General features: G+C 37.3%; 1 protein-coding gene across 9 annotated transcripts in view; it reads right to left on the bottom strand.

The window, feature by feature from the left end:
- Positions 1 to 3,184: 3,184 nt before the first annotated feature.
- Positions 3,185 to 22,710, bottom strand: part of ALG6 (ALG6 alpha-1,3-glucosyltransferase) — a 60,330-nt gene continuing 40,804 nt past the window's right edge. For all 9 annotated transcript variants that reach the window (XM_089515331.1, XM_089515327.1, XM_089515329.1 and 6 more), the window contains 9 exons: positions 21,134 to 21,198; positions 19,474 to 19,659; positions 18,813 to 18,948; positions 17,104 to 17,189; positions 16,622 to 16,706; positions 6,597 to 6,667; positions 5,710 to 5,778; positions 5,399 to 5,597; positions 3,185 to 3,714 (listed from right to left, as the gene is read on the bottom strand). In XM_089515331.1, coding sequence (XP_089371457.1) covers positions 3,517 to 3,714; positions 5,399 to 5,597; positions 5,710 to 5,778; positions 6,597 to 6,667; positions 16,622 to 16,706; positions 17,104 to 17,189; positions 18,813 to 18,948; positions 19,474 to 19,659; positions 21,134 to 21,198 — 1,095 coding nt within the window. In that variant the 3' untranslated portion in view covers positions 3,185 to 3,516. The remainder of the gene's footprint in view (positions 3,715 to 5,398; positions 5,598 to 5,709; positions 5,779 to 6,596; positions 6,668 to 16,621; positions 16,707 to 17,103; positions 17,190 to 18,812; positions 18,949 to 19,473; positions 19,660 to 21,133; positions 21,199 to 22,710) is intronic.

The raw sequence follows: 22,710 nt of genomic DNA, 5'->3' as shown, positions 1-22,710 counted from the left end.
AACAAAATATCTATAAAAGAACTGGGGGATTGTCATCAGGATTCTGCTAGGAGCTATGAAAAATTCATTACCCAGAATCCTATGTGATTTAGCATAACATAGTAGTTCCATGTGCAAATTACGCTGCAGTGAGGTCTTCCAGGGTGCTCCATAGGTCCCAGCATAGGATGTAACCATTTTACATTTGGCAACAGGGAGTTCTCCAACCCCTCAGATCTCCACCAGGCATGGAATGGCTGGGAAGGGACTGCAGTGGTAGCTTTAGTGATTTACAGAGGAAAGTGGAGAATACCAACCTCCACAATAATAAAAAAAAGCATACAAGGCATATGGGTTAATTTACACTGCATGCCATTAAATCAATGACAACCACATTTTGTTAATTACAGTTGGCCCACCACATTTGCAGGTTTGACCTTTGTGGATCTGATTATTCCCGTACTATTTGCTGCCATCTTCACTGTTGCCCTGTGCCATTTTTAATATGAACTGCAAGCCTCACAAGGCTGAGAACATGGGTTGAAGCTTTTAAGTCCCTCTTTAAAATAGCATAGGGCAGCAGTGGAGATGGCAGCAAGCCCCACCTGCCTCCTCCTGCCTTGCAAAGGAACCCCACTGCCTCAAAGGCAGCCATGATGGGATGAATTTGCAAATCATACTTTTTGAGTGTGCTAAATGTGGTTTGGAGGGGTAGAATTATTTGCAGTTTATCCACTTTTGCCTGGGTTGTGCTCCCCTTATACCAGCAAGTGTGGAGGACTGACATTACTGAAGTATATATGACTTGAATTAAGATGTTTGTGACTTTGAAGATATTATCACTGAAATGAATGTACTAATTTTTATTCACAGAGATGCTATTAAAAGTTGTAAAAAAATGACTTGGGGTATCAGAGAAAACCACACCTTATTGGTTACCCATTCTTGTAAGGCACCTCAAGATCTAGTGCTCTGCTTAGGATCAAATTCTGTTTACATGTTACAATATGGTGGTACATTCAACACATACTAACTCTTCCCATCAAGAATAAATTTTTCATTTGTAGGAGCGCTAGGGTTCCAGTCTAGAGCCAACTGTATGTACTCTTACACACAAATCTGAGAGCAGCAACTAGCCACTGAACAGATGGTCAATACTGAGCATAGTTTGGCTGGATTCAGGCCACGCCCAATAAAGAGGTGATAGCACAGGGAAAAGTGACAGTGCCAACCATCTGCTTGGCATAGTGTGCATAGTCTCAGATCAAATATTGGGAACTGCAAGTGCTAGATACAGACATCTAGTATTCAGAACTAAATAGGCAACAACCTTTTAGATACAAGAGTTTATAATCCTTTGGCACACTTCACTTTTGCTGGATGGGTAGGCAAGTGTGAAGACTGAAAATATATATTGAAAGTAAATTGCACTGTACATGGCACACAGATCTGTATACATGCAGATATATCCTTGATGGATAATTCACATTTATTTGGTGTAGAATTTCCTTTTATTTAATGCAAGAAATGAAATATATATCTCCTGTGGCAACTTTAGATTCAGTAGTTTGCATACCCCAAACTAAAATTCTAAATCATTTGTACTCAACATTTGCTGTTTTAATAACAATATCCAGGGTTTGGGGCAAAGTGGAGTGAAAGGAATGTATAATGACTTATGACATCTTGTATGCAGAACATTGGGTTTTCTAGCTTGGGATAGTACCGTTTATACTTGAATATAAGTTGACCTCATGTGTAAGTCAAGGGCAAGTTTGGGAGCCAAAATAATGGATTTTGATATGACCGATGGATAAATCAAGGGTAAAATTTAGGCACATGTAACAAAAGATCTAAAGGATGAAGCAAAGCAAAACAGTGCCAAAGAACTTACAAAATTCCAGCAGGCATAACTGTCTATGTTCACACTAAAGGCTGGCTGGATGAGAGAGTAGAGCAGGATCAGTGTTTCCAAGACAGATCATACTCTTGCTTTGTACATTGGCCCGTGGATAAGCTGACTCAGGGGTTTTTTGGCTCAATTTTTTGACTAAAATTTCTAGACTTATACATGAGTACATACAGTAAATTATGTTAGACTTTGCAAAGAGCTACAGTGAAATTGAGTTGCATTCTGTACTGCATCAAAATAAACCATGCCCTTACAAATTTACATTTCTGCCACTTACATGACTGTATTTTTAAAACCAGTCTTTACCTTATCACTATACATATATTTTCAAAGAAGCAAAAAGTAATGCATTGTGTGGAACTGCCCTGCCTGTGCTGAACAAAGTGTTAATTGCCTTAATGTCTAATATTGTGCTGTAATGTGGCAACAAATCAGTCATGACCCAATTTGTAAAAGGCAGCCAAATGTTAAAATTACTGTATAATGAAAGGGAAGTTGTATTGAACATGAACCTTGGGGTAGAAACAATTAGCTACTTATTCATGTGCTTCATGAAGAGATCATTTCAACTAATCCATAAGCAGCTGTCAGGTGGTGTGTATGTTTTGTGTGTGTGTGTGTGTGTGTGTGTGTGTGTGTGTGTGTGTGTGTGCATTTTAAAGGCAATCCTGTGTGACATACCACTATAGAGAAAAATGTAATATGCCAAAGAATTCCAGATGGAACAGTTACTTTGTAATAACTTCATTTTTTAAAAAAAACTATGTTTTATTATGTGGAATTTCAAAAGAATTACCTAAGTGTGGTAAGGAAACTGACTTTAGAATTTGGGTTCCTCTTGGTGATCTGATCATCCATATACATTCTTGTTGGAAATGCTGGATTGGTGTAAAATATATATATGAGGGTAGACAATGTTAGTCTGGCTATAAAATCTGCAGATCTCCATCTCAGTAAAGCTTATGTGTTGATACATATGAAAAATGTTAGCCACCTTGGAACTCTTGTTATGGACTTCTGCTAGTATAGAGGTTAATGCTGAAATAAGACTGTCATGTAAGCATGAACCATGACTCTGAATCGTGAATATTAGTGCAGTGACCTTGATGATTTTAAGCATATCATATGAAGGATAATGAAATATTGCAGAAGGCAACATAATGTATGTAATCAAATACACTGTAAGAAACAGCGTTTAGTGGCAACAGACATGAGTGATTGCTGTAACATACAGTTCTATATCCAACACTTTTTTTTGAAAGTGCATAGACTGATACACATTATTAAATTAATTTGGAAATTTTATTTAAAATAAACTGGAAAAGGCTGAGAAGTTTCTTTGTTATTTTCATATAAAAGATACAAGTACAGTAACTTTTTCATTTTAAACAAATTATACGTTACTGTTTTCTTATTGCATACAGGACACAGAAAGCTCATTTCTAATATTTTTGAGGTGTGGCTATTTGCATTCCTGAAATAGCACAAACTGCAATGTAAATGTTTATTAATGGGTTTCCATAGAAAATATATGAAATAAGAAAGCAACTTAACAATTTCAATTGTGTACAGATAGGTTAATACTGAAAATATCAGTCATTCATTCTGCAGGTTGGTATTTCAAACTAATTGGTTTTTTTCTGATTTCGGCTATTTTTTGATTCCCATATCACAATGACGTTAAAATATAGCAAGAAGAATAAAAAGTGCAAGCAGGATACAGCAGAGACAGCTAGAGGAAATAAATCTGGCAGCTTCTGTGGAGGATCCAACGTAGCACTAATTAAAGTCAGGATACCCATCAGAGTTATTGAGACAAGGAACTGAAAGAGAGAGAAAAGTACATTGGTTACTACTGATTTACAAGGTCCATTGAGTAGTTTCATTGTTAAGCCCTCCATTTTGATCATGTAGATGGAAGATATTTCAACAAATACAAAGTGTCTCTAAGCATGGCATCTTATGTATCAGTTACCAAGATTTATGTAAACATAGTCATATGAAACAGCTGAAGAATTTCAAAAAGAAAAATGATTTCTGTCATAGGCTGAGTCTCCCTTATCCAGAATTCTGAAATCTAAAATACTCCAAAACCCAAAACGTTTTTCTTGGGTGGCTGAGATGTTGATACCCTTGCTTTCAGATGGTTCAATATACACAAATTTTGTTTAATGCACACAATTATTTTAAAATACTATATGAAATTACCATCAGGCTATGTGTATAAGAAATATAAATGAATGTTGTGTTTAGACATAGTGCCATCTCCAATATCATTATGTATGTATACACAAATACAGATATTCCAAAATCCAAAAACAAACAAACAAACAAAAACCACCCCCACCCCGCCAAACAACAACAACAAAAAAACTGAAGTCGTAAACATCTCTGGCCCCAAGCATTTCAGATAAGGCAGACACAACCTGTACTAGCAAAGCTCATAACATATATTATCGTAGATAATAAAGTGCATTGATAATGGACTCAATTTTATCATTGATCATGAATGGTTACAGTTAGATGCTGCCCAGAATAACTACTTTCCCAGAAATTCTCTGGATGGTATGGAGGATCAAGCCACAATCCAATCTTCAACCTTCTTACACCAGTTCCAGATATGGAAGAGCCCTTACAGCCTTTCCTTCTGTTGGTTCCCTTTCTTTCCTCTCAATTTTTTTTTCTGTCCTGCTTTGCCACTGACAGAGCTTTTCCAGGTTTCTCCATTTATTACTTTTAAATTCTAATCTGTCTTTCCTATTTAACTCCTTCTTCACTGTCTGGCTCTTAGCAATATTATTCCTTTAAAGAAAATAAACAACCTTTCTTTTAATGGTTTTCAAAGTAGCCATCTTAATATCTTGCAGCATAAAAAAGAAGAAGGGGGGGAGAGAAAAGAAGAAATATGGCAGCACCTTTAAGACTAACTACGGTAGTTTTCATTTTAGCCTGAGCTTTTATGATATAAACCCACTTCCTGCGATGCAGTACTGAGTGATATTAAGGCCTCAGGTATAATGCATATTTTTACAGTTGTGGGACTAGGATAGAATGTAATAGGATCCAGAAAGGTGCAAATCATGTCCCTTGTCCTAAACTTTCAAAGGGCTAGGTGAGTCAGTTTTTTTCAGTTCTTTGCAGTGGTTAATTAGTGTTGATGTGTGAAAGCAATACATCTGCTTACCAAAAGTCAGTTTCCCTAGGTTTAAAACTAGAAGATTATTTTTGTTACATGAGAAGTAGTGAGGACTCTTGTACTAAAATATGTAGCATGCCATTGTCTTTGTTCATACCTCTGCTAATGGTTTGGAATTTGTGAATATATTTCAGTTCAGCTATTTCCTTTTTTTTTTAACCTTTTCCAATGAAACAAGAGTATAGATATGACATATAAGGCAGCAGGACCTCACCAAATTCAGTTTGTGTTTAATTAAATAAAGAAAGTATGTATTTATCCCTTAGCCAAAGTAAGGCACTTAGAACAACATTTTCCTAAAAGTTACTCACTGAATACTTCATAATCTTGGGGAATGCCTTAAACCAAGGGATGTATCTTCTAATAGAAGTGAAAAACATTTTCAACTGCAGATCATCTTCAGAGGTTTTTTCAGGTATTGAAAAGGAAGCTCCACACACTGTGAGAAAAGCCAGCGTTGTCACAATGTATGACAACAGCAGGCCATCCTTCAAGAGAAGTGGCAGCATGCTGTTGAGAGAGATACATAAATTAATGTACTTTCTTTCAAGGTTACATACCTAAAAACTTGTGATGAGTACAGGTCTTTAAAATTCTTCAGTCAACTCAAGTTTTAACTTACCTGAAGGTTGAAACAAGCAGGAACCATGCAGACATAAAAGGAATTTCATTTATAAGTAAACAGACTGGTCTATGGAGAAAAACAAGAAAAAAACGTAAGCAATATTTTAACCAGATTTTTTTTAAATTGCTGCATCACACTGTCATTAAAACAGGTAAGAGGCTATCGGTAAATAAAGCTCTAACCACACACTATTTTCTGTTCATGAGTTCATCTGGTGAGTGCTATCTGATGTCTAGCCAGTATGGGGACAGTGAATCACAAGATGGTACCTTCACAAGAAGGTACACGGATACCTGGGGGAATGCCAAGACTTGCACGAGTACTACAACAGCCACAACAACAAAATCCTTATTTGAGGGAAGCCTAACCAGATGGGGGACCATACACACCACAGTGCAAAATATTGTTTCAGATACCATTTACTGCTATTACTTTGACATCCTCTTGCAATATATTGTATGAGCAACTTTGCCAGGCTCAGGCAAATGAAGAGTTGGAATTAATTACTTGAGGTCTTGACATAAACCTTACATAATGCAGATCTGCAGTAACACATTGAGTCAGAAGCTACCTGAGCATCAATTAAATGCGAAAATCTCATCATTTGGTCATCCCTGAACACATTTTGGTTTATATGTTGCATATTCTGTGAAACTTAATAAAAGCCAGAACTTTGCTATATTTTATGCTTTCATATTATTTTACATTGTTGGCATAAAGAATATACAACTACAAGACTAGTAAGAATGTACTAGTTCCAGTGCAAAATGTATCTTTGTGAGGGCACCTAAGCCTCATCTGGGCCAACTATCATGTGCTGCTTATACTGATAAATGCTTCTAGATAGGAGTGCAAATGTCATCCAAGTATGAAATGCCACTTACATTGAAACTAGAAGAATAGACTTCTCATGCACTTGGAATGAAAACAGAAAGAAGGATAATGCACAGCTAACCTTTTAAAAAGAAAATTAACAAGTATTAATATAATAGTAATAGTAATCATCATCATTTTTCCCCACCTCTTTTCTTTCCCCCCTTACAGCACACACAAAAAAACTGTTTTGATTTCCCATTACAGGATAATGTAAAGTATCTTGGTCATATTCAACTACAGTGGCCATACTGTGCCTATACTGTAAAAGGGGGAAAGTGAGAGTACATAAAACTATGTTACTCTTAAAGTAAAAGTAGAATCATAGAATTGGAAGAGACCACAAAAAACTCCAGAAAAAATGGCCATCCAGCCTCTGCTTAAAATCCTCTAAGACAGATACTCTACCCCACTCCAGTGCAGCATATTCTACTGGAAAACAGCTTTTACTGTCAGAAAGTTTTTCCTAATGTTTAGGTGGAATCTCTTAGGTGTTGTCTGGCCAACAAAGTTGGGAATTATTTGAAGCAAATGATTCTGACTGTCTTTTAAAGCCCTAAGGTGGGCTTTGCCTCCCACATGCCTTTCTTTTAAAAAAGCAAAAGTGTTAGCTGAACGTTGATATTCAAATCCTTTACAGACCTCACTTGGGCTGAATCTGTACAGCAGAAATAATGCCGTTTGATACTGCTTTAACTGCCATGGCTCAGTGGTATGGAATCTGGGATTTGTAGTTTGTTGTGGCACCAAAGCTCTGAAGGAAAACATTACATATCTCACAAAACTATAAATCCAAGAGTTCTATAGCACTTAGCCAGGGTTAAAGCAGTCTCAAACTACATTATTTCTGCAGTGAAGATTCAGCCCAGGTAAATGCAATTATTGCAACCGTTATTTTCAGATTAGACATTTTAACCACTTTACATAGTAGGATGGGAAATCCTCATTCATAGATGTACCTTAAATGTACAAAAGACAAAGGAGATGTTAGTCCACAAAAGTACAAAATGCTGTATTTCAAGAACAGATACATTTGTCCAACCTAATGGTTTTCCAAGGCCAACAACAGTGGAATATTCCCTAAAATTTAAGAAAATGGAGTATCTTTTATCCATGTCCATGAGCCCATACAGACAGGCCAAAATAAAGCTGGTTCGGGTTACTTTGGAAATATGCTGTTTAAATGATACATGTGTCCTAAGAGGCCAGAAGCTGTGCGAAAGCCACGCTCCCGTTCTGAGGGCTGGAGTGCAGCTTTGGCGCAGCTTCTGGCCTCTTACGATGTGTGTGTCATTTAAACAGCATACCTCCAAAGTGACCTGAAGCAGCTTTATTTTTGCCTGTCTGTACAGGCCCTATATATATTTACTTAGAACATCACAGAATCTGTTTGAAATTTACTCTGCTTTTGCCACTTTCCCCCCAGCTGAATCTGAAACTAGTTACATTATTCTATAAGTATAATACTTGGTGTTTTTTTAAAATCTGCAGAGGAAAAATAACATTTGGGATCATTCTCATGTTAAGTGAGTTCTTGTGTAAAAAATATTACATTGGGCAGCTACTCAACATTTTTTTAAAAAGCAGAAGTAACTTGAAGCCATACAACCACCAAGTGACATTCAACATGTTGAGAGATAAACTTTAAATTAGCAGTATATATCTTTTATTAATTTTTTATAATTAGCATGCAGCTGAACATCAAGGATGTCAAAACATATTAACAAAGTTCTGTGTTAGCAAACATGGGTTTTCAGAGCCTGAAGCAACCAGGTTTATAGGTCTTCTTGAACCTTTTGATGCCATTTCAAGATATTGAGTGATCTGGAAAACATCAGAGGGAGCTATATTGTGCCAGACTCCAACACACCAACTAATAGGATCATGGTCCTTTGAGCTACCACCTTACTGATTAATAAAATGCATATACCACTGAACAATACATGTTCTACTGGGAAGTGTAATATTTATGGCTAAGGACTGACAGGTGGACTGTAGTCACAAAGAGCTTATGAGGGCAAGTAAATACCCTCTGTGTTTTCCTAAAGAGGAGCTTCATGTGTTCTTACCTAACACAAGACTGCAAGGGTCATAAAAACGTTTCTAAAAAAGCATGCTGTTTTTATAGGAATCTGGCATTCTAAATCCAAAAATGACCTCGTATTTGTTCCATCACATACAGTTTCTTCACAAGTTGCTTTGACATTTCTATGTTGTGTGGGCATTTTGGGAAACCTCTTCCTGCAGGTTCTAGCCTGAACATGAGCAAGAAGATGGATTATGGGCCCAGATTTGGTGTTTATCCATGATTCAGCCCACTGAAAATGAACTGATGCAAAGCATCTCACCAGAACAGTGATAGTTCAATTTCCGCAACAAATTTCTCCGTGAATCAGGTGAGAAAATCAAGCAGAGCACTAAACAGTACAACTCATACAGAAGCCTCAGGCAGGGCTCTTGCTGGTCAAACCCTGCCTAGGATTGTAGCTGGGGGAGTGAATAAATGGGTGTTGTATTGCTGATGGGCCCAAGAAAGACATTTATGTTTATCCCTTTTCTTTTTCTTTGGAATGTCTTCCTCTACAACATTTGAAGAAAGGTGCCTTGATGCTGACTTCTTGCCTTTCTCCTTACAAAATGAGGCTGAATCTGTTTCTGTCAGCTGGAGTAATATACTGATATGATGTGATGCCGCCTTCACTGATGATGCTGAAACCAAAGTGGATGTCAGTACCAAGGAAGTCAATAGTGCTGAAGCTGTGGTACTATCTATTTGAATGTCAACAGTAATGGGGAGGTGTGTGTGACATTTTCTGAGTTCTTTTTCTTCAGAAAATATTGGAATTTTTCAGAAGAAGAATAAAGCACTGTTAAATTACGACTTCTTAGTCACTTGATCAGCAAACCTAAAAGTACTCTATCAAGATTGGGGATAAAGACACAAAATTCTGGCTTGCGGTGGCAACATTCCCTCAACAGAGGAGAGAGCCAGAAGCAGTTTCAAAAGCTGCCCCAACACCACCCTCTCTGCTTGCGGTGGTGGCATTCCCTCAGTGGAGGGAAGAGCTGGTGGCAGCTTCAAAAGCCGCCTAACACCACCCTCCCTGCTTGCAGCAGCGGCATTCCCACAACAGAAGAGAGCCAGCAGCAGTATCAAAAGAAGAAATAATCTGTGTAAAATTATAGGTTTGCTGAAAGTAATTTATGAATTTACTTGTTTTATACTGATGGAGTAATGATCAATTGTAGGGATTAACAGATTAATTTGATTGTGTTATAACATATAGCTGGGTATAAGGTCTGGTGACTAAAGGAAATATTCAAGGTTCAATAACAATAATAAAAAAATAAAATATAATAACTTGGACTAAATGGCAACAATAACAAAAACACAAACAAGAACACAAGCAAGCAACCATAATAGAAAAGGATCAATACAGATGCCAATTAAACATACATGATATAAACAGAATTCTTAGAGGAATTTAGAAATTTTAAAAGAGATATTGGTCAACAATTAGAAGATCACAGGAAAGAAACCATGGAAAAAGAAAAGGAAGGAACACTGCCATTTTTGGATGTCCTAGTCATCCACAAACCGAACCAACATTTGGATCACACAGTATACCGAAAACCCACACATACTGTACAGATAGATACCTGCACAAGAACTCCAACCATCACCCAGGACAAAAAAACAGAATCAAAACACTGGTAGATCGAGCAAAACGCATCTGTGAACCCCACTTCTTGGAAGATGAACTGAACCACCTGGACCAGGCTCTACAGGCTAATGGTTATTCCAGCCCAAACATCAGAAGGGCTGCCAGGCCCAGGAAAACCCAGAGAAGACAAGCAGCCACCAAAAGGGAAGGTATTTTTACCATACATCAAAGGAGTCACAGACAGAATAAGCAAAGTGGTGAGGAAGCACAACCTTCAAATGGTTTATAAACTGACGAAGAAAATCCAGCAAATGCTTCGCTCAGCCAAGGACCAGAGAGACCCACTCACAGCCGCAGGAGTTTACCGCATACCATGCAACAGCGGACAAGTCTACATAGGGACCACCAAACGCAGTGTGCAAACAAGAATCAAGGAACACGAGACACACTGCAGACTGGGCCAGCCAGAAAAAACAGCAGCAGCAGAACATGCCACAAACCATCCTGGGCATAAAATACTGTTTGAAAACACTGAAGTTCTGGACCATGCCAACCACTACCATGTCAGGATGCACAGGGAAGCCACTGAGATCCACAAACACCTGGGCAATTTCAACTGGAAAGAAGAAACCCTTAAAGTGAACAAAATTTGGCTACCAGTCCTGAGGAATAGCAAAATAAGGACTCAGCAAATGCAAATGGGAAACCATTTAGAGTCAGGGGCTTTCTCAGCAGATAATTGATCACTAATTAGCAGACATTAATCCTCATTTGCATTAGCCTCCCAGCCTCAGGCCTGCCATCAGCAACAGAACAATACATATGCAAATCACTCCTGCATTCCCAGGCTCACACAGTATATATACACCCAATTTTTCCAGGCAAGCATTCTCTGAAGATGTCAGCCACAGATGCTGGCGAAATGTCAGGAAGAAAATTTTCTAGAACATGGCCACATAGCCCAAAAAACCCACAAAAAACTATGGATGCCGGCCATGAAAGCCTTCAACTTCACATTTTATATGTTGTTTGCTGCTTTGATTGTTTTTACAAAAAGCAGGATACAAATAAGAGTTTTATTTTTATTTATTATTTATATCTAGTTGTTAAATTTAGAGGGATTCAACTCCCATTACAGATGGCATGCATACCTATGGTATGATGCAATTAAAATACATAATGAATTTAATCATCATTTTGTCCGTAAAGCTTTATTAAAGAATTGGGAAAGTGTTAAAAAGTTATTTTACAGATGAATCCCGAACTGGGTCTCTCCACATGAGGCATTCATGAGAAGAAGCGATACAGGGGAAACATGGTTATGATAAAGACATATTGAAAAAGAATAACGAAAATAATTACGTTTTTTAAAAAGTGGAAGAATTGGTAGGATTAGATTGACAAAAGTACTGGTTTTTATACAGACAACTAATGGAAAGATTCAAAAGTGACTTAATTCATTTAGGTTTCGAACAAACACAAATTGAGTTAGATAAAGTTCAGGTAGAAGACGAAACAAAACTGACATCAAAATTATATAAAATATTAACGGAGAGAAAATCAGAGCAGAACATAATCAAAGAACCGACCATAAAATGGTCAAGAGATTTAGGAAAACAAATAGATTTGGATAGCTGGCAATTAGCCATGAAAAGAACTTATAAATTCACCAAAAATTAAGGAATTAGGGAAAATTACCTAAAGGTGGAAAATCGCTGGCATCTTATGCCGGTAAAGATTAGTAAAATATATAAATCTGATACCAAAAATTGTTGGAAATGTAAAAAAGTTACAGGATCTTGTATACATCTTTGGTGGACTTGTTCCTTTGCAAAGAAATATTGGAATCAAATACAGTGTGCCCGCGTCATACTTCTCCCACACCCTGGAAGAAGCAATGGGGCGCACACCATTTTTTCTAATGGGGCTTGAGTTTACGCGGTTTTTCCCTTGCACGGTGGGATCTGGAATTGATCCCCTGTGTAGGAAGGGCCAACTGTATACCAAACAATTTGCAAAATTTTAGAAGTTAATTTTCAAATGATTCCAGAACTTTATTTAATAAATATTACTCATAGAGTTAATAACATAAAAGTTGAGAATAATTGGAGACAAGTATTATATTTTATTTCAACTGCAAGGATCATATACGCTAAATATTCTTAGGAAATTTTTGTTCCAGATCTGGACACATGGCTCTTTAAAGTACTTGAAGTTGTAGAGATGGATAAACTTACACAACTGTTGGATGGGAAATTGGTAGAAAAAGTAGAAGAGTGGGGTCTTCTAAAAATGTGTAAAGAATGATGGAAACAAAAATCAGAGGTATGAGAATCATCATCATCTTTGTCATCTTCTTCTTCTTCTCTTGGATGCATAAAGGTAATATAATGTTGTTACTGTATTTTCTGGCATATAAGACTACTTTTTAGCCCAGAAAAATTTTCTCAAAAGTCGGGGGTCGTCTTATAGGCCGGGTGTCATTTTATAGGGCTGAAACTTCTGAGCCAGACTGGAAAATCTGCGGTCACCGCATATGGTGGGGGGAGCTCAAAAACATCAGCGGCCGCATACCCTTTGTATGTGGTGACCATATGAAAGTAGCAAGGGCAGTGCTGTACAAGTAAGGTAGAAGAAAATCTTGGAGACAGGGAGGGCTGGGCAGGCAGGGAGAGCTGACCAATCCAAGCAGGCTTTGTATACAACAGGTTTTCCTGCTAAGTACCTGCATGTTATAAGCATTTGAATTAAAATTACCATATTGAAATCAAATCTGATGTTTTTTTAATTTTTATTTGGTGTGCGCTGGAAGAGGGGTAGTCTTATATAGCGAGTATATCCCAAACTCTATATTTTAATTGGAAAAGTTGGGGGTCGTCTTATACGCCCAGTCGTCTTATAGGCCGGAAAATACGGTACCTATATCACCCACATGAAAATACAGTAGAATGGATACAAATATGGGAAATGCTTATATGGGGCTACCCCTGTGCCAAGTTCGGAAACTTCAATTGGTGCAAAGCATGGCAGCCAGGTTGGTCACAGGTACATCTAGAACCAACCATATAACACCTGTCCTAAAATCACTCCATTGGCTGCCAATTAGTTTCCAGGCATGGTACAAGGTGTTGGTTATAACCTTTAAAGCCCTACTTGGGCTGGGGCCAGACTACTTGCAGGAGTGCCTTTCTCCATATAATCCACCCCGCATACTGAGCTCCTCTGGGAAGAACTTGCTGCAGCCTAAGAAGACTAGACTGGCTGCGGTTACCCAGAGGGCCTTTTCATCTGCCTCTCCTAGGCTATAGAACAGTGATGACAAACGTTTTAGAGACTGAGTGCCCAAACTGCAACCCAAAACCCACTTATTTATCACAAAACACATGTCCCTCTGACTTTCTAGTAACAAACTCTGGCAAACTCTGTGCTGTGGTGATGGCATGTGTGCCCATAGAGAGGGCTCTGAGTGCCACTTCTGGCACTTGTGCCATAGGTTCACCACCACTGCTATAGAACGACGTGCCAGAAGAGATCCATCATATTACCACTCTAGAAGCCTTTAAAAAAGCTGTTAAAACGGATCTCTTCTGGCAGGCCTTTCCAGATTAGCCTCCCCTCCACTGATATTGATGGCCCCTGTCTACCCCTAGAACGATAGAAGTCTCACCTCCAATTACCTTTAATTTTAGTTAATTTTTAATTTTTCTTTAATTAGTATTTTATATTGTTGTTTATTTTATATTGTTATTGTTTTTAGTTTATTACTTTTTATGACTGGGAGAGGGGTGGGGGTAGGGGATTAATTAGAAATGTGAATTTTAACTGTATATTGTATTTTACTATTGTTCTGTTTGTTGTAACCCGCCTCAATCTGCAGGGAGAAGCGGATTATAAATAAAATATATTAACAACAACAATAATAATATATTTTATTTATAGCCTGCCTCTCCCTGCAGATCGAGGTGGATTACAAGAAACATAAACAATTTAAAACATAACAATTTCCATTGTAAAATAATAATAATAATAATTTACAATGGAAATTGTTATGTTTTAAATTGTAAATAAAACTTTTTTTAAAAAAATACAAATTTCCATTGTGAAGAGCTTCCTTCACAAAACCCTAAAAGATCATGCATGGCTGTACCATGGATCCTTCTCTGAAGCAAAAAAGGTATTCAGAGTGGTCATTAGGTGGTGTAATTTTTCACCCTCATGAAGTGTGTCGTTTTTAAAAGGACTTTAGAGGTCATACACAAATCAGCTTTGACTTAGGGCAGCTCTATGAATGGGAGACCTCCAAGACATCCTGTTATTAACAGTCCTGCTAAAGTCTTGCAAAGCCACAGTTCCTTCATTGACTCTATCCATCTGTAATGTGGCCTTTCTCTTTTCCTATTGCCTTCCACTATACCCAGCATTAACATATTTTCTAATAAGCCATGTCACCTCATGATGTGTTCAAAGTACAATATCTGCAGTTTAATTTGGAGTCTTAGGAAGAATACAGGCTTGATTTGCACTTGGACCCATTTATGTGTCTATTTTAGCATTTTGTGGTATCTGTAGAACTCTCCTCCAGCACCACATTTCAAAAGACTGACATTCTTTTCCTGTCAGTTTTCTTCATTGTTGTAGTGTCAAATAAAACATGGATTTTTTTAAACTAATAAAACATATAATAAAACACAATATCAGACATAGTGTGGTATCATTGTGACATTCTGCTTCCTTTCTCTTTTTGTTTAAAGTAATGAGTTCACAGGTCAGCAACGAAGACACTCAGGGGTATGGTTCACCTAATTTACTGGCTATGCTTTACCCAACTTACTGGGTATGCTTAACTGTGGCCCTTGATTGTCCAGTGATAATGGATCCTCAGAAAGTGGATAGGATTTGGGGGAGGTAAGAGACCCTTCCTGGCTCATAAAAAGATCCTGAGGGAGTGACTGACCAACTAGGTAGACAAAGTAGCTTGTGCCTCTTTACTACAAGGGAATGTTCCAGCTTGCCTAAAAGAAGCAATTGTAAGACATTTGCTGAATTCTTTGAATGTTACAGTACTAAATGGATAAGTATTTGTCAGCTCTATTTTGGGGCAAAATACTAGTGTATGTGGATTCCTCTGTTCTTCTCAACCTGGTAATGGGATAGAGATGGCTTTGGTCACCTTAACAGATGACCTACTCTAGGAACAAGTGGTGTGTGCCCCTGCTGCTTCCGCTGAGCTCTGGCTTTCAATATCATCAATCTTTGTATAATTTTTAACTCTGCTGGTTTCCTACCCTAAAGTTTTTTTTTTAATTCTGTAAACTCATGAGGCCCAGATCCAAGGGGGAAAGGCAAGATTTCATTTATTCATTTTTTAAAATTAAAGCCAAGAGAAGAAAAGGCTGGGAAGAAGCTTTATAGTATCCTTCAAATACCTGAAGTATTGTTACACTGAAAAATTTAGAGGCTTTCTATCTGCTGCCCCAGAAAGCAGGACATCATCAAAGGTGCTTTAGTTATAGATAGATAATTTCAGTTCAACATTAGGAGAAATGTACTGACAGAAAAAGCAGTTCAAGAAGAGAAGCAATTATATACAGGGATTGTGCTCTCTCCCTCAAATGGAGGTCTTCAAGCAAAGACTGACCAGTCACCTGTTAAGAATGCTTTAGCTTTCACTTTCCTGTACTGAAGGTTGTTGTAATAGATGGCCTACAAGGTACTCTCCAATTCCATGTTAACTAAATACTGTCCATCAACTGGTGCTTATGGTAGGTGGACCCATCTTAATTTTTATTCTAATTACCTTATTCCCCATATGACCAAAAATTAAAGAAATACCTGTAGAAGGGTGCTAAACTAATGAATTTAGAATTATGATGGAAGGAGCTTCACAGTTTCAGGGCACAACATAACTGTTTCTAACCCAACACATGTTAAGTGTGCAGGCAAGAATAAGGATCAGCTAGTCTGGTCCATCCTAAAATAGAGTCACTTGGAATATGGTGAGTCTTTGAGTCACTTTCTATAAGAGAACATGTAATATAGATTGCTTTACCAAACTGAAAATCTAAATGCTATCAGGATGACTGGTTGGAGAACTTTGTAGACATAGGTCCAAAACACACTGCAGAAATAATCCAGTTTGAGCAACAAACGATAAATATCAACAATACAATATAAAACAAAATCAGAGATTAAAACAAGGAATTTTTAAAAAAGGGCTTAGAAGTGCCCTTCTCTTTATCTGTCTTTTAAAAAAATTCAGCTCTTCCCCTATTTAGGCATGTGTAAGGATGACAAAGGAGAAGGATCAGAATGTCTTTTGTATTTTAAAACCTACAAAGGTTATAAATATAGGAGCTTTGTCATACACTTACCAAACTGTATTTAAATCCTTTGACAGAAGGCTGCAGGGTTAATTTTATGCAACTGGGAAGTATGGTCAGGAATGTTAAAGCAAAGCTAAAAGGAAAATAACAATTTTATCATATTAAAATGTTGATTTCAATAACAATGGATTCAGTTTAAATCAGGAATCACAATTCTGACATGACTTACTTGCTTAGATCATTTTGGTGTGGATCAACTGTTATACTTACTGAAGAGAAATAAGCAACAAGATTCCTGTGCCCTATTTCCTCATTTGTACATACTTAAGTTATTTTTAAAAATAAGTGAAAAGTAACAATGTGAAACTATAACAGTGAACCCACTGTTTAAATCTGTTCTGTTTGTATATAAGTGGCTAGATAGGTGTCATGATCTTAGGTTACTACACTGCACTGAAATAAATATCTTACAATTTTTCCAAAAGTTCAATTAACACTGAAAGTAGATGAGGACTTCTGTTCTTACTTACCTTAATTTAAATTGGGTTTCTGCTGAGAGGGCTGTCTTTATTTTGAAAAAGACATTTACGGTACACCAAATATTGGCTACTTTATCCTGAAAATATATTTAACATGTTGCATTAATGTTTTTGTTAGTAGGCATTATTTACATGTTGAATAGCAGAGCCCTTTTGCACAGATTAATATCTAATGTGGACATTAAGTACATGAGTGTTACCTTTCTCTAAATCATGGACAAAAACATTTGGCCTAACTACAGTCTTGAATACCAGAGGGCATGGGTTGTGAATCTAATAAAATAACCTATAATTGGACATTTATCATTTGATTTTGCCACATTCTGTACCTAGAACATATTTAGCTCTGCTTGCAAGTTGCTAGCAATGACAGAGTTAACCTATAATAAATCAAGAAGTCTAAAGACATTAGCAGTTGTGCTAGGATCACTTTCCAAATTAAATTTGTAACCACACAGCTAGCATGCTCATGAAACTCATCCCTAAACAGCTGCTTGAATCACAGCTGTGTAGACATAACAGCAAGAAAGCTACTACCAACAACTGAGCCAACCCTCCTTGTTCACTTACAAGCATACAGAACACACACTGCAAAATTGCTGAAGGTGACAAGTGCTTGGCAGCACCCACAAACACATAAGATGCCTACTTAATAGCTAGCAACGTTTTACAACTATCAGCATTTGTAGGAATCTCAGTAAATGGGAACCAATTCAAAGAACCTGTCACAGGCACCCCAGTATAAACTTACTGTGCATTGCTTACGTAGACAGTTTCTCAGTTTATCCAGATAAATATCCAAATCAGTCATTCCCCTGCCAGTTCCAAAAATATTTCAGCTAGCATGAGACCAAAATTCCTAAGCTATCCTAGATAAATTGTGTGAAGATTCTTTCTTATAAAACATAGACTTGCCTCAGTAAAACCTAGCAATGTGTTTTTAAAATCCCATAAAATGCACCAGTAAACAAACCAAATTGGTTGACAGTTCTTTGGCTTGTGAATTTCTATATACTTCACACTTTGTGTAACATCTCAACGTACGACTGGGGAACAAGTTTCTAAATTTTAATCCCAATGTGCCACCATCTCTACTGTGGATGTTAATGGTTTTCAGAAGCCAGTCTGATTACAGTTGTAATATGCGCTCTCTCTCTCTCTCTCTCTCTGTGGTGCAAACCAGTTAATAGATGTCATCTCTGTAATAAAACCATCTACTTTATGCTCAACGCCTTTAGGCTTTGCTCAGCAATGTAAGTTGCAACTTTTCCTTACAGCGAATCAGGACTTTTAATGCTTAAAACATGAACATAAATCCAGCATTTTGAAAAGTAAAACAGGAAACAGAATGGGTTTAATTCAGAGCTTTTAGATACTTTAGATAATATTATGCAAGGACATTGTTAATTACTCTGGAATCTACTGGAATGGAAATATGTACATCTGAACTATAGATCTGACGATGGGATAAATGTTGCCTATTTGTGTAATATCCTGGAAGATGCCAGCTGAGCTAGGGGTTAAATACTGGATTAAATAACTGGCAAGAAATGACGGTAAGAGAAGCCAGATCATATTACTAGCCTTCTGGTGTATCTTCCACATTAAATCCCTAAGGGTCAAAGTGAAGGTTTCTCAAGGGAGCTAAAAATATAAAACATTTACAAGAAGCTTGGAAAGGGGGAGAGCATAAGGCATACCTCAAACAAACCTCGATCAACTGGAAAGAGCCGTCTGAGCACTTGCAAAATTTGTTTGACGTCTGTGCAAAATGGGAGCCAACAGAAAGCAAAGGAAACAACTACAGTAAATCCCAGTTTCATTAACAATAGTAACCTGTAAGAAAAAGAATAAATTTATCCAAGCCCTGAAGGAGAAACAGAAGTAGAAAAATTAAAAGGAACAGAAGAAAATAATGTCTGTTTGTACTTCATAATTAGGGATGACTTAAATACAAATCTGAAATAGTTAACATAAAGTGGGAAACCCATCAACAGAGGCTATCAGGGATAAGAAAACTGTTAAATGTTTTTTTTAGAGAAGATACACTAAACTCTTATCTTCTAAATTTGGGTGCCCATTTGTGACCTGTGCTTAAGTAATGACAGGTGTTGAAGAGAAAAGATAGTTGTGTGTATTTTGATACACTACGGACACTCTTTAAACTATTTAGTATGTTATTTAATGACTTAGGAGAAACATGCTCTACTGGGGGAGGGAGGAGTAAAGAATTATAATGACATGAATCCCTTCTCGAAAAGCTTAATCAAGAAATGAAAGACATGCACAAATTCCCAAGGCAAAGCTGCCTAAGTGCATTCCCGAACCATTTTCTGGATGTCAACTTTTAAAGACACTCACCCCTTCCCCATCAGACCTTTTTTTAAGCACTTTCCCAAGAGATAGCAGAAGAAGGGCAGAGAGTGGTAGAGCTCCATTTGTTTGTAGTTAAGGGCTAAGCAAAATGCTATTGAACCCAAAACATCCAAATTGTATGAAAGGAAAAGCACTCCCCACAAAGCAAAGCCAAGGCTCACAGAATTATACATGTTTTTTATGTTAAGGACAAATTGTGTTAACCACTTGGTTATTAAAAAATAAACATCATTAAGAGAATACTTCAGATGGTCTTCTGATGCTACCAAATTTAACAATGTTAGATTTTCAAAAGAAAAACAAAATCAATGTAAGGTCAAAATGGTTAACTTTGCGTTATGCATTATGCCCTGCATTTTTTAATGCCACATAGAACAACCTGAAGCAATTGCACTATCCATCCCACATGATCTGCACTGTTCTGACATGATTACAGCCACAAGGGAAGCAACGTCAACAGGACAGCTTCTACATTGCTCAGGTGGCATTTAAAAATCCATAGTTTACCCAAATCTAGCCACAATTATCATGATGATGTGCAGTTTGGCAAACTATAATATACACAAAATGGATAGACGATTCTTAAAATTGCCTCCATTGACTTGTATTTTGTGGCAATGATGGCCAATACCAAATTTTGACCTCTTGTGCTAAATTCTCTTTCACACACACAATTTGGGCTTCTATAATCTAGAGATAAATGTGTATGTGTGAATTCGCCTTCAGGTATGATAAAGAACACAAGATAAAAATAATACCTATATATTAAACCATCTAAATATATAATCTATTTCTCTCTACTTAACAGCACAATACATGTTACACAAAAGTAAGGTACACTATGTCCAGTTAGGCTTATTCTCATGTCAGAGTATGCAAAAGACTGCAGCCTTGTGCTTAACTGAAGGATGCAGCTCTATACCACTTAACTGGGAGTAAGCCTCACTGGATTCAACAGTCATGCTTAGGGCTGTTGTCAATGTATTTTTCAATGATCTTATGAACATTTTTCATACAGTTTACAAAATAAACAGGAACTTCTCCTGTTTACATTTTTCAGGGGCGAGGAACATGACCCTTTAGATATTGTTGGACCACAATTCCAAGGAGCCCTAGCCAGCAGAACATTCATTCATTCATTTATCGCACTTATATCCAGCCCTTTTTCCAAAATGGGATCCAAATGGCTTACAATAATTTTAAAAAGTCCAAAGTTAAAAAGGAATTAAACATCAACATGAGTAAAAACGTCATTAAAAACAGCTAAAACAATAAAAACACTTAAAACATATATAAGATACAGTTATATGGATTTACGCATGATTGGAGCTAATGATGGAGGATAATGGGAGTTTCAGTCCAACAGCATTTGGTAGGGCAAACATTATTTACCCTGACACACTTTTTCCATATAATGTACATCACTTACTGCTCTTAGTGTCATGTTAGACCAAATCTATGTGAACCGCATCCTCTTTTTTACAGCTCCGTGTCTGCACCAACCCATCTCCAAAGGGTCCAGAAAATAAGACCCTGAAAAAAATCCCCCAAACTATGGTTTATCATTGCTCCCCATCCCTGGGATAGATAATAAATTGAACTGGTAAAATATAGTGGTCTGATTTCAAAGAATATGCAAGGATACTGAAAATGTCCATAATCAATCAAAATGAGGCCTGGATAAAGCAATATGCAGATAGCACTTGAAATCTGAGAAAGAAAGAAAAATGACAATGAAATGTTCGTAAAAAGCTAATTTTTAACCATTTATTATGCCCTAGAAAATTGCAAGCACAAAACTTTTCCCTCCAAAAAGAAGAAAGTAAAGCAACTGTCAAGTTCAGCATATCACTGAACAAGCTTTGGCTTTGGTACTTGCCAAAGTGTAACTAAATTCTATTTAAATTAATTAAATTAAGTCATTATTAATGTTAAACATCTGGAGTACAAATATTTTGTTATTGCTGTTGTGTGCTTTCAAGTAGTTTGCAACTTATGTCGATCCTAAGGGGAAGCTATCATGGGGTTTTCTTAACAAGATTTGTTCAGAGGTGGTTTGCCATTGCCTTTCCCTGAGGCTGAAATAATGTGACGTGCCCAAGGTCACCCAATGGGCTTCAAGGCCAAGCTGGGGCTCAAACCCTGGTCTCCAATGTCATAGTCCAACACTCAAACCCCTACACCATGCTGGCTCTTGTACAAATATTTAAGATCTATAAAAACAAAAAATGCTGCTATACTATGCAAACTTGAATGGGAATAAATTCTACTGGATTTAAGTAGAATTGAATTTACTCCTGAGAACACATATTTGGGATTGTGCTACATATACTTTTATAATTCTTGTTTATTTATAGTGTATAATTTGCCCTAATAGTAGTAGCAGCATATTTTGGTTCTTTTTGGTTCTTTTGGGCATTTTCGTAATTCTGTTCTTATTGTGCTTAAACACAAATGAATTAATACTTTTCTGTGGGTTTTTCAGGCTATGTGGCCATGTTCTAGCAGAGTTTCTTTCTGACATTTCACCAACATCTGTGGCTGGAATCTTCAGAGAATGCTTTGCCTGGAAAAATTGGGTGTATATATACTGTGTGAGCCTGGGAATGCAGGAGTGATTTGCATGCGTATTGTTCTGTGTTGATGGCTGGCCTCAGCCTGGGAGGCTAATGCAAACAAGAAGTAATGTCTGCTAATTGGTGATCAATTTCCTGTGCATCCTGACATGGAAGCCATTGAGATCCACAAACATCTGGATAATTTCAACTGGAAAGAAGAAACCCTTGAAGTGAACAACATTTGGCTACCAGTCCTGAGCAATAGCAAAATAAGGACTCAGCAAATGCAAATGGGAAACCATTCAGTCAGGGGCTTTCCCAGCAGATAGTTGATCACCAATTAGCAGACATTAATCCTCGTTTGCATTAGCCTCCCAGCCTCAGGCCTGCCATCAGCAACAGAACAATACACATGCAAATCACTCCTGCATCCCCAGGCTCACACAGTATATATACACCCAATTTTTCCAGGCAAAGCATTCTCTGAAGATGCCAGCCACAGATGTTGGTGAAACGTCAGAAATAAAATCTTCTAGAACATGGCCACATAGCCTGAAAAACCCACAAAAAACTATGGATGCCGGCCATGAAAGCCTTCGACTTTACATTAATACTTTTCATTATCCATTTTATGTCAACAGGAAAAAAAAAACGATACTGTAGC

Source organism: Sceloporus occidentalis, unplaced genomic scaffold (genome assembly GCF_023333645.1).
Source record: "Sceloporus occidentalis isolate IW3139 unplaced genomic scaffold, rSceOcc1.0.p SCAF_3, whole genome shotgun sequence".
NCBI lineage: Eukaryota > Metazoa > Chordata > Lepidosauria > Squamata > Phrynosomatidae > Sceloporus > Sceloporus occidentalis.
The sequence above is the reverse complement of the archived record's forward strand: the minus strand, read 5'-3'. Positions and strand labels throughout refer to the sequence as shown.